This window comes from Haemaphysalis longicornis, unplaced genomic scaffold, assembly GCF_048455015.1.
Source record: "Haemaphysalis longicornis isolate Haplotype H1 unplaced genomic scaffold, Haemaphysalis longicornis Haplotype H1 scaffold_41, whole genome shotgun sequence".
NCBI classification, from domain to species: Eukaryota; Metazoa; Arthropoda; class Arachnida; order Ixodida; family Ixodidae; genus Haemaphysalis; species Haemaphysalis longicornis.
In genome coordinates, this window is record NW_027526365.1 from 2,083,479 (window position 1) to 2,096,599 (window position 13,121).

A 13,121-nucleotide genomic window follows, 5' to 3' on the forward strand; every position below is an offset into this window, starting at 1 on the left:
CCATCTCCTCTGTGCCCTCGCGTGTGCTTTGGGCCGGTGGAGAGGAAGCAGTAGATGCAGCGGCATCCGCAACGGACGTGGTTGCCACCACAGCTGCTGCTGGCTGAGCAGGCGGTGTGGTGACGGGTTGGGCTGCCCAGGGCAAACCGAGGGGGGTGGGGGGCGGGCAGGTTCAACTCGCGGTACGGGGTCCCCGCCGAAACCAGACGCCGCTCCGCCCCACGGCGAACTGCGTCGGCGTAGCTCCCCAGGTGGAAAGAAGCTAACCACTTTCGCGCCTCTGGAAAGGTGATGTTTTCCATGACCTTCACATTGAATATTTGCTTTTCGTGTTTGAATTTCTCGCATTTCCGTGAATATGCAGCGTGGGGACCCTGGCAGTTTGCACAGGTTAAATTTTCAGTTCTCGGATGGGTGGTGGTGCTGGGCGCATTTGGCACAGGTAAGTCTGCCACGGCAGGAATTTGTGCCGTGCCCGAACCGTTGGCACTTGAAACAGGGCCGTGGGTTCGGGTTCCAAGGCCGGACTGGGCATCAGATAAAACCTGCGTTGACAAATTCTGGGAGGGTCGACCTGTCGAATGTTAAGATTAGGTGCTTCGTGGGTAGTTGTTTGTCATCTCTGCGGATGGTTATACGCCTGACTGCTGTTACGCCCTGACTATGAAGGCCCTCCAGCAGGTCAGCTTCAGTTTCATTCAGTAGGTCATATTCGGAGATCACACCCTGGGAGCTGTTTAGGCTGCGGTGGGGCGTTACTCGGATGGCCAGATTGGCGATGCGGGTTTGTGCAAGAAGTTTTTCAGCCTGATCCTAGCTACTGACCTCAACAAGGATTTCACCGGTTCTTTGTTTTTTGGCTTTATATGATTCGCCGATGACAACTTCAAGAAATTTGGAGACGAGAATTACTGACTTTGAAGCAAGAGGGTTGAACTGGGCAACTGATTCTATTACTAAGAAGCGAGAGTAGTTGTTCGGTTTCGGAAAACTCAAGTTAGGAAGCGGTGGAAAAAAAAACTTCGGTGCGGCCCCTTTTCGGGGGCCGATCACGTTGGGGTTGGGGTTTACATAATTCCAAGAGCTATAGTATAAACGCAGGGGACGGGGATACTTTCTTCGCTCGGTTTACCCTGATACCGAGAGAGGCCCCGGAGCTCCCTGCCTGGTAAACAGACAGGGAGCCCATCCGCCAGAGCTTGACCTGGGTTCCGACGGCCACCGTTTGTGGCTTCTACCCTTCACCTTACAACACATCGCCACGGTTCGTTCCAGCTTATGTTTGGGGGCTCGGGGTCCGCGGTGTCGCCAATACGGTCACCTAGATTACTCAAGGTGCCCCGTGCGGGGAAAAGTGCATGAGTACCACTGCCTTTCACGAAAAGAGGAAGCATTTGCCAATCATATGGGGTTTCAGATAAAGAGACACAAGATCCCTCAAACCACTCACAATGTGACTAAACTCGATGCTGAGACAATTCAGCTCTATTAGAAAAAGCAGGATTACGGATCAATTTTCAATGCCCTATCCATTCGAAATGTGCCAATGAGACGGTCTTGTTGACTTTGTTGCGCAGGAACATACAGAAATACTTCAGGAACACTACTCGGAAATGGCAAATGTGGGACTAAAAATGAAGACATTAAAATCTAGGGCAATTTTAAGCAAACATGCAGAACAACGCCCCTTCAAAACAGATAATGGGGCACCAAGAGCTAGCCGACAGTTATGAACTGTCTTGGACAAGTTTCTTGCGCTGATTGAATCACGGGAAAAATTATCTGGCGCATATTATTATATGCTTGATGCATTCAGCAAGCGTTGTATAATTTTCGGCCTTAACCTGGCTCTGTCGTTAGAAAAACCGGCATATATGCAATGCGTACTTCTCGGGATGAGCTACGGGACAGAAACTATGGTGGCCTCACTACTAGCCCCAAAAAATTTCAATGAGCGTATCAAGGCATGGAAATGGAGATGCTAGGGATAATACTAAAGTATTGGCAAATTCGTATAGAAGGCTCTCTAGTCATAATAAGGAAAAAGTAATAGTGGGCTTAGGCAAGTGGCGTGTGCGCACGAAGCCCAGGGGGCGGATTATTTGTTCGCTGTAATGAATACCAAGGAATAGGACAGTCAAAACAGGAATGCGATGAAGAGATAAACTAAAATTTTATGGGGCGAGGAACAAACCGAAAAAACACGCGATAGAAAATTGGAAATCTTTAGGGGGGGCCATCCTTCTGCATTGGACAAAGCAGTGTGACAATGATGATGATGACCCTCCTAGAACGCTCTGTTCTAGGAATACGCGATGCTTACTTCTGCTAGCAAAGCGCCAGAACAACAACACGGTATTATGTTTCTGCAGCACATAATGAGATCTACGAGCTCCTCTCGTTTGAATGCGGCTTCTCCGCTGTGTGCATAACTAACCTACGACATCACCGCCCAGTGCGCTTCGTGTGGAGTGCCTTCGTTATGTTGAGCCTCTCGACCCAAACGTAACTGCAGTCCCTGACGATGCACCAACGCTGCCGGTCAGTGGACTCACACCTTCATCTGTACCCATATCACAGCATTTACTTTCCTCTGTACAATCTGAACTTCCAGCCCCGCATGGCCTCCTCGCTCTGCTTTATTTATTTATTTATTTATTTATTTATTTATTTATTTATTTATTTATTTATTTATTTATTTATTTATTTATTTATTTATTTATTTATTTATTTATTTATTTATTTATTTATTTATTTATTTATTTATTTATTTATGATCATACTCTCAAGGCCCGGAGGCATTGTAGAGAGGAGTGGGTATTGTTACAAACAAATTCATTGACAACATTTTTAAAGTTAGTGGCGTTGGTGATAGCAGAGATGGAGGCAGGGAGATGGTTCCAGTCATTCGTTGTTCGTGGTAAAAACGACTAAAATGAACTTCAACCTTGAAACGATCATCTGTGCGCGATGAAATGTATGATGGCGGGAACATTAGCTCGTTCCTGAGGGTCTCATTAGAGTAATAAATCCTTTGGAAAAGACACAAGCGAAAGTATTTACGACGCAATTCTAGGTTAGGAAATCCAAGGGTTAGTTTCATCGCCGAAACGCTTGCATGACGAGAATAATTACAAAGAATAAAACGAGCAGCTCGATTTTGGATTGATTCAAGAGTATTTTTGAGATATACAGCAGAAGGGTCAAAAATAGAACATGCATATTCCAGCTTAGGCCTCACTAAGGATTTATACAAAAGCAACTTGACAGCTGGAGTTGCCGACGAAAAATTACGCCGCAAGAATCCGAGCATGCGGCTGGCATTACTGCAAATGTAATTTATATGTGTGTTTCAGGTGAGGTTATGTGAAATGTAAATACCAAGATACTTGTACGAGGAGACACTTTCTATAGCTACATTGTTAATGATGTACTTAGGAGGAGCAATATTCTTCAACGCACGAGAAACACGCAATGCTTTGCACTTATTAATGTTAAGCTTCATTTGTGATTTAGAGCACCATGATGTTACTATGCCAATATCTGATTGAAGAGCATCGTAGTCACCAGTATTGAAAATAACTCGATACTGAACGCACTCATCAGCGAAGAGCTTAATTGACGAGTTAATTTAGCCCGGAAGATCGTTAATGTAAATTAAAAACAATAGAGGTCCTAAGACAGATCCCTGAGGTACTCCAGGGGTTACACGAGCAGTAGAAGAGTAACATTCGTTAGCAAAAACAAACTGAACGATTGGACAAAAAACCCTTAATCCAGGAAAGTACACTGGGATCGATGTTTAGCTTGCTTAATTTAGCCAGAAGAACTGTGTGTGAAACAGTATCGAATGTTTGGTGAAATCTAAAAAAAATAGTCTACAATAATGTTGGCGTCCATCGCTTGAAATAAATCAGCTGTGAAAGACAAAAGCTGGATATCACTGGAAAAGTGCTTCCTAAATCTATGTTTCCTAAATCTTGTTTCTTTAATCAGTTTGGCTACTCCTTCGACTTTGAGCAAACACCTTTGGGCCGCTTTTTCGCGGTCTTTGGGCCGCTTTTTCACGGTAAGTGAAACAGCAGCCCTAAGGAGTTTGTAACCCCAGCTTCGACAGGAGGATGGGACCTGTCGAAACGGGGTCCCATCCTTCATTACGGCAGAGGCCATACCTCGTATCGGCTGGTACACGACGCGTGAAAGAACACCCAGTGGACGACATGCTTAACCGAGATGTCACCCGCCCATCAAACAGCCCTGGTTCGTCACCTGTTGACATCGCTAAAAAGAAAGATGGCTCTGTCCGGTTCTGCTTTGATTACCGCCGTTTGAACAAGATCACTGCAAAGACGTATACCTACTGCCCTGCACCGACGAAGCTCTTGACTCATTGCAAGGAGCGGAGTTTTAAAGCAAAGCTTTCTACCTCTACCAGCCAACGGTTCTTTCGTGGCGTGCGGGACAAGAAACTCCCAGTGCGGCTGCGGAAGCGGAGGCCGCTTTTCACTCATGGAGGACAGTGTAGATGGCGCGACGATAGGGCGCTATATTACCCACCGTTCCCCGTGCTCACCCCAGCGAGACCCTTCCGTCGGCTTTGTCGTCTGCTTTAGGGATGGTGTTGGGCCTGTTCTCGCGCAGCTTCGCCGTCTATTGCGCGCTTACTTCGCCAGGCTTGATTAACTTGATGGACAGCACCTCCTGGGTAACACGGACCTGACGAAATCCAGTGTTTGTACGGCAAATTTTCAGGGCGGCAAATCAAAATGCAGAGACTATACTTACATCTGGCCGCTAGATAAACGCCATTTTTTGCGCACTGCTTGTAACGAATGGGACTGAGTTTTCTAAATTGCTGAATACCAAGGTTCCGCTGTCTCACCCTTTGAAACACGCTCCTGTCCGTTTTCTTTCTTTCGAAGCACGGCCGGGCTACAGCAGAGGCGTCCGCCGCTCGAGCCCGGCTGCGGCCGACGCGGCTGCGTTCGGGACGGCGCCCCCGCGAATCCCAGGTAATGGCTGGCAGAATCTCTGGGTTCACTCTTTCTAGAGCCACGTGTGTGAATTCACGTGACGTCGAATGTGGAATTCTTGCGGAGGTCGTTCACAGCTGTGTTTTAAGTGCGAATGCACTTCTTAAGCGACCCTGAACCTGCGTCCACCGGCGATGTCCGCATAGCATACCCACGTGGGGGATTGGCCAGGAATCTCCTCGTCTTCCTTGGCAACGGGGGGAGATGGGCGCGCGCTGCCTGGCCGCTGACATGGCACATACCCACGTGGGGGATTGGCTAGGAATCGGGCGTGAGAAGGGCTAATGCACCCGCTTAAAGGAGTACTGACACGAAATTTCAAAGCTGAGATACGCTCTAGCAATCAAGTACAACGACAACACAAATAGGTGTCTGTGAATAAATGCATCTTTCTTTCTTTGTAGTTGTGTGTGTGTGTGTGTGATCTCTCTTTCGCGAACATTAGCGAACCGCGCAAATTCAACTCGTGCATTCGCACTTTCACATTCTTCCCCTCGGGGAAATGCGGGGAATTTTTTCCACCACCTTCACAGCGTGGATTGGAGCATTTCTTTTTTAAGTTTCTTTGTGGGTCCTCTCAACGCTGACTGAGCGGACATAGCAGTCACAGTAGAGTCTAGCAATGCCTGCACTCTCGGGATAAATACAAAATTCAGTGTTCGCAAAATGTTATGTATTCTACGTGATAAACCCCGTCTAGCTCCGCAGGCGGGTAATGCAACAACTTTCTCCACTTTTTGAAAACCTGAAATTTTCTCATTAAGCAACAAGTACTTAATCAGCCAGTCGATCAGTTCCCTAGCCTATATAACTGCTGTACGACCACCATAGAAATTGGAAAGATTCTCAGAATTTTTTTCCTTCTCGGTCTGAGAGTTCTTTGCGCGCTTGAGTGAAGTCACTAGAGCTCTCTTGGAACTGTTGGCCATTGTTGACATCTGTTGACATCTTGGAACGTCATTGTAGCGACTGAGGCGCCAAGAGATCACCGCACCGAAGACAGCGCGGCGGCGGCGAGACCTCCGAGTGTTTCGGAAGTCCACGGGAAAGCCTGAACGACGCCGGGCATGCCTCACGAGGTTCAAGCTCTCGTGCGCTTACGATGGCTGAATAAATCAGTTCGAGCCCAAACGCCGTCGCCGCTGGTCGTCTCTACGCTGGTATCGACATAAACTGGTAAAGTGGATTGAACTCGGCCCTTCTGACAGCGCCTTGTGGGCTCCTCCTTCCTAGCCGAACGCTCGAGTCAGCAACAGCTCAGCGATGACAACGAGAAGCTCCGCCCACCCACGGTTCTGCCGAGGGACTTCTACATCCTTACAGACCTCAAGAAACAGATTCGATTTCCAGCGCGACCACAGCTCGTATTCGTCGCGTGAAATCCGACACTTCTCTTTCATCTCGCAGCTTACAGTCGATCTCCACCTTGTCGGCCAACCGATCAACTTTGATGCTACCGCACTGTCCCACATTGAGGCCCCTCCGCTTTTGCCCTGACCGACTTCCATGGTCGATGCCAGACAGCAACGGGACACTGAGCTCCAGCAACGCCGTGCCACCAGTCCACACTGACTTTCGTGGGTGTTCCGTTGCTGTTTACATTCGGCACCATCGCTCGGGAGACATCAAATGGCGTCTTCAGGCCCAACGTTCCACCGACGGTTCGAAGCGCACTTTTCGACTTCCTGGATAAGAAGAGTCACCCTCGCATTTGGGCAACACACCTCGTTGCAGCCCGGTGATTGTGGCCCTCCATGAATGCCGACGTCTGCCGGTGGGCAAGTGTGAACATTTCAAGGTGGCAAGACGCATGGCTACTTCTGAGTCACCATTCCATCCACCAGACGCCCGTTTAGCGCAGGTGCACATTCACCTGGTCAGCCCCTGTCGTCGTCGCGTGATGTCCCGTACATTTTGACGTGCATGTACCGCTTCCCAAGCCGGCCTGAGGCGATTCCCATCCCGGATATCACCACGGAAGCTATCGCCACAGCCTTTGTCAGTGGTTGGGAATCCCGTTTCGGCTATCGGGCTGGCTGTCGTCACCGCTCATCGCGGATGACAGTTTTAATCCACACTCGTCAGCGCTTTCGCTGCCGTCTTGAGAGTACGTGACAATCACACCACTCCCTACCATCCGTCTGCAACTGGATGACAGAAAGTTTGGCTCAGCGAACTGAAGGCAGCTCTCACCACCTAGGAGCCACGAAAACGTTGGGACAACCAACTTCCCTTTGTCCGCCTCGGCCTACGTTCGGCTATAAAGCTTGAAGGTGAACATCAGCTAACTGGTGTACGACTGCTAACTTTGTCTCCCTGGCAGGTTCCTTACAACTCCGCCTGCTGATGGAACTTCGGACCCCCTCGGGTCCGTGGGAGACCTTGGTCACCTATTCGAGCAAATTCGCCTCATTCTTCATCGACAACGCATAGACCACTCCGTCTTCGTGAGACCGAACCTGTCGACCAGTACTTAAATTTTCATGCGCCGTGATGCCGTCCCCTCACTCCGGCTTACGATAATTCATACCCACCATTTTGCGGCAACCCAACGCATTCACCTTGGACATTAGCTGACGCCAAACCGTCGTTGCCGCAGACTGAATCAATACCGCTTACACCCCCTCCCTCTGGACCCGCCCTGCCTTCACCTTTTCAACGACCGCGACCATGCCCCCGAATTTCGTATAGCTTCATAGACTAAGAACACCACGTGGGGACTACACCTGTTTCCCGCTCTACGGGAGGGATCGCTTAGGAATATGCGCGCCAAGGGTTCGCAGCGCTGAAAATGACAATAGCAGGAACTTCGCTAGTGTGCAGACATAGAGTATGGTGGCTAGATGGGGTCCTACAACAAGAAGTAGAGAGTAATCTGGCACTGCGGTTATACGCCGCGGCGGAAGTGATGGGTAGCTGAGGATTCGGATTGGCAGTCGATGGCTTCGCGAAAAGTTATATGGATTAGATCATGCATCCAGTTTCGTTTTCGTCGCGGTCTTGCATAGACGCCTTTGCCTATTCGGGGTGTTGTAAGAAGCGTTCAGAAATACGTTTCTCCCTGTATGTCACACGCGTGCTGACGCCTCCTTAGTGGCATTGTTCAATAACCAAAGTTGCGAATCAGGTGGGTTATCAATTCATTGCCGGCACGGCGAGCCCGAAGAGACAAAAGACGGCCCTGTATGCGGCGAATTTGGCTGCCAATTAAGAGTTGCAGCGCTGCTGATTCGGCAGAGCGTTGTATTTTCGAATCTGATGAAGGTTGCCAACCGCTTTGAACAGCCACATGTTTCGTACGAACGGCGGCTTCTACTGGGCTCATACGACGTATACCAGCAGTACCGGGGGCTGATAGGTAGTACGCAGTTTCACGAATGTTTAGAATTCCGGCTAAAATAATTTCTCCTAAGGTAAACGGTTTCTTTGTTTTTTAGGAGCACAACACCTTTTCTAAAAAACTACAACCGCCGAAATTTTCGCAAATAGTTATAAACAAGTGTGTGTCCCTGTATTTGGCGTCAAAGGAAGAACGTGCTCCGCTGACCTGCTCGACTCTACGTGGAAATAAACTTTTTTGTGTACAGAGTAATTTATAAATAGCCAACCGCGCAGTAAATGATTTAGGCTACAGAAACTGAATATGTGCAGCTGCAGCCACGTTTCGATCTTACACAATCCGGTTTCACTTCTACGGATCAAGCGCCGCCTTGGAGTTCGTGTTGACACTATACGTCAGATTCCCCTCCTGTTATAATATGAAACTCTAAGGCCGCAAGCCCATGCGCACGCCTGGATGACGCCAGGCTCGCGTGTGCCGACGCTGGCGAAATAAATCTATTCTAGACTAAAGGATGCCTCGGCTGGATGTCTATGCACTGGTCGCAGCACTTTTAACAGAAATCGGAAGGCAACAAATGAAGGAAGCTGACACTAACGCGTTAAGACTTGAAGGAAGCGATGCTGTACACAACTGTCACGACCATCACGAAGGTTTAGGTCCACAATTCCAATCGATTTGCTTCTTCGCTGTTGCAACGACCTTTACTCCGTCATTGTAGCTATTAGTGTGAGCTTCTTTCATTTTTTGGAAGCGATAATCATTGAAGATCACTTTGCAAGTAGTGGCGTACGCTGTGACGTGTCTTTCCTGTTCCGAGCAAGTGTTGCTACGATTACGGAGAACGCGGGAGCTTTTTTTGCAAATCTTGCCCAAGCTACCTAAGTGGGTGGTTGGCTTGGAAAACGTGCGTTGGGGACGATGGGCGGTCGCCAAGAGGCACGCACACACGACCGCTCGGCATTTTCTTTGTTTTTTGTTTTTTTAACTTCCGGGCGGTTTTGGCAATTTTGGCCAATCTCTCTAAGCGAGTATATATGCTTGGCTTCGAAAAAGTGGGTAGAGATCGTTGGGTGGTCGTCGCCAGGCAGGCACACACGAGCGCTAGACATTTTCCGGGTTTTTGTTAACTGCCGAGCGGTCGCCGCGAGACCTGCGCCCACGTGCGCGCACTTGGCAATTTCTTGGCATTTTTTACGGCGGACACAAAAAAACTACGATTTGTAAACAGGTTCGCCGTTAAAACAAACCATAAACTTAATACCTGCTGTAACCCGCAAACCACGCAGGTCTGCTGTGTGCTAGCTTCCTCAGTGCGTCCGGGTACAAAGGAAAAAGTGAAAGCGTTACCGCGCAGTGTTTCAGGGTTTTATTAACTCGTTCAGGTACAAATTCGGTACTTATGCTGTGATGTCTTCGATCATGTGATACGAGTTACTCGTGCACTATAGAGGGGACGTAATTTAAGTGCATAGGGAAACTTTCCCGCCTAAACGCAGCCCATTCAGGGGGGACAGTGTGGTTCCCCGAGGGGGCGTCGCCGCACCTGAGGAAGGGCTCCTCGTCGTCGCTCAGCGCGGACGACGTGGCGCAGGCCTTCATGGTGAGCCCCATGGCGATCACGCCCAGCATGCCTCCGCGGCACAGGAACAGGTCGGCCACGTAGTAGGTCAGGTACACAGACGCCATCGACAGGCTGCACACCAGCGTCGCCTCGTAGTGCAGGTGGTCGAGCACGTAGGCCATGGCGTGGCCCACCGCCTTGCCCAGAACCAGGCTGCCCACCGCGAAGCACGCGAACCACGTGACCAGGCCTGCATGCGCAGAGGAGAGGGTGAAACGCGCGTGTTTTGTCTGCTGTCCTGTATTGCGCGGTGAAACCACTGATCAAAAGAAATGGACCGCTCAGCACAGCACGGCGACAGAGTTGCACAGCAACTCTATCGCTCTGCAAAAACTTTGGGACTGGTGCACACTTCATGACACCGCATGTGATGGTTTAAATGATTTTGCGGCCAGGGTGAGACGCAGAGCACTTCCATGCGCAGCAGTTGCTTCGGGCGTTGGGCCAGCACGTTATACGAGTAAGGACCAGAACAGGCCCGATTTTACACTCTTTGAATGGATCGTTGTTTTGAGGCACAGATATCACCAAAATGGGCGCTCTCTGCTTGTGAGGTGAACATTATCTTGTAAGAGTCCATTCATGCCGCTTTACACACCAAATATTGATATCAGATGAGAAATGTTCACCTGAGATGTGTGTTTCTAGGTGTCTACTGCAGCCCCTCCTTTTAGCGAGGGGAATGGCTTACTAGAAGCCCCACACCCTTAACCCCGTGAAAAGCGGAGAGAGGCTTTGGAATTAGTACCGTTTTTGGTACTAATTCACAAGTCTATGGTGTGCTCTAGCTGGTGACCACGCACTCCCTGCACACTATCCAGCGGCCCTGCACGCCAAAAGCAAGCGGCAAAAATCCGGTCCATTAGAATGAAGTGAAACAAATAAGACAGCAAACCTGGCTGCACACCCACCCAGTTCGACTAGTTTGTCGGAAGTCACGCGATCTTCTCCTAACAAAAGTGGAGCCGATTGTTGCGTCATCAGCTCACGTATTTCCCGTTCCCATACGCCCCAATTCACCTCGTCGCCGCATCGTCCAGGTAACACTGTCGGGTCAGGGTGATCGTCCTTTCCTGCACCTTTTCGGCCCGGTGTGGCTTCATAGGGATCCCAGCCCAATCTTTCATTAGCTTTTCCAGCCGTGAGCGGAGTGAGGGACACATTAGCGCAACGAAAATTTTTGCAAAGGGCAGCTGCTTTGCTCGGCTTGGCAAGTTATTCAAGAGAAAGAAGCCCAAGGGCATTTTGCCGACGGAACGGTTTGGCTAATCGACCGTTCCGTACTGTGAGCACACTCACTGCAGTCCTTATCCAACGCAGTGCTCACGACGCAGTAGCGGGCAGGAGTCAGCGGAGTCCGAAACCGGAAATGGTTGGAGATGTCACCTCCGAGGACCAAGGCATCATGGGAGCAACCCTCGCAACTCTCGCGCGCCGCACACAGTGATAAGAACGGTGTAAGGAGAAGGAAAGGCGCGGCGGCTACAACATACGGCTTTCTATTTACAACTTCTCAGCTAATACTCACCGCTTTAGGAAAATTCTTGAAGAGGGGGATCACTAATACATTGATTTGTTTCGTTATTTGTACATTCATGTATTGGCGAAGGCTGTTTCACGTCCCCTTAAATATTGAATAAAAAATACACAACTTATACCTTAGAAAAAAATTCGTAACCGTTCGCCCACATTTTAGCAATATCGCGTTGAAAAACGTATGAAGCATCATCGTCTAGGCCTCTTTGTAGCGGAATAAATCATGGCTGAAATTAAGAGGACGGAGTGAACGCGGTCTGGGCGTGCAATGCCGAGGACTGACAATAGGTGGTCCACCAGGCTAACAGAGTGGGAATCGGGAGGCGGGAATACAGTTACGGGAATGCTATTGATGGAGCCGTGAAGTCGCGAAATCGCGGCGAAAAGGGGGCTAAAGCATTGCCACACCGAAACCGCTTGAGGAATACGTGAAAGACCGCCTTCCTGTGGACCGAAACAGGCATTATAATGGTGATAAGTATCATCTGACCTTAGCTGGGTGCAGCATGTACACCAATAAAAAAGCAAATAAGGGATTGTTCACCAAACGAACATTTTACATACTGAAACCATCTGCGTTTCAGCTTGACCACGACGCACTCGATCCACTGCAGACAATAATAAAATACTGGCGATTGATGATGCCGATAGATCAAAAGTGGTATAGATCTGTAGTAGTGTCCCCATATCTGAACAAAAACTAGTACGGATTTCGAGAATGTTCTGAACGTTCTGGTTTCCCGCTTCGTAGGCATTTGCGCACTGTGCTACCATAATTATAGGCCACCAATGGCGTTCATTTTGGAGGTGGCTATGCCCAACTGCAAGCTACACTTCACCGAGCACTAAGATTTCCGAAGGTTTTCTTATTATTTTGTCGTTTCGTCATTCTTTTAAGCGTTTCCTTGGTGCTAGTGCTTTTTTTATTGTTTTGTTATATGGAGTTTCCACGTGCATTGTGTTGACGCAAAAGTCTCGTATATTCGCCATGCTGACGACAGTGGCAGTTGGTTTTGTTCAGTTAAGTTCAACTATTCACTCCCTTTTTTACTTCTAGTAATGAATTTTTGATTTCACTCTAATTATTCCCCATGATTGGTCCTGGCATGACGAACTTATCGAACCCGAAACGCCTTCGAATCTATAAGATGAACAGATCGGTCACAGACGTGGCTAGATACGGCAGTCGTGATGTCTTTGTCGCGCCATGAAAAGAAAACGGCAAGCCACCGCTTGTTCCACATCCACTTACGAGCTGCCGTGGCGTCGTCCCAGGCGTTGTCGACCATTTCCCAGAAAAAGAAAAGCGAGGTCGACACCAGCGCCTCGCCAGCCAGCACCGTCTCGAGGACACGGGTCTTGACTGCAAGTGTTCAACAAAACGAGAAGTTACACGAAGTTATGAAAGCCTGCGGAAAAGTTGTATGCGGGCAATAGAGAACACTTGTTTCATGGGTACAGACCCTACAATAGCCCCCAATTGATCTGCGTATCAGCAATACCGGTTGGTGTTTGGAGGAGAAGGAGGAGGTAAACTTTATTTAGCCAAGCTCTGTTACGGGGACGTGGTGGCCGCTGGCTTTAGCCT

At 49.1% G+C, this 13,121-nt stretch overlaps 1 protein-coding gene across 1 annotated transcript in view; it reads right to left on the reverse strand.

Annotated features, from left to right (window-relative positions):
• The window catches only part of LOC144137601 (sperm-specific sodium:proton exchanger-like), a 95,468-nt gene that overhangs the window by 57,989 nt on the left and 24,358 nt on the right, over positions 1-13,121 (reverse strand). Inside the window, exons 5-6 of the mRNA XM_077669535.1 lie at positions 12,786-12,896; positions 9,920-10,187 (exon numbers count right to left, since the gene is read on the reverse strand). Coding sequence (XP_077525661.1) covers positions 9,920-10,187; positions 12,786-12,896 — 379 coding nt within the window. The remainder of the gene's footprint in view (positions 1-9,919; positions 10,188-12,785; positions 12,897-13,121) is intronic.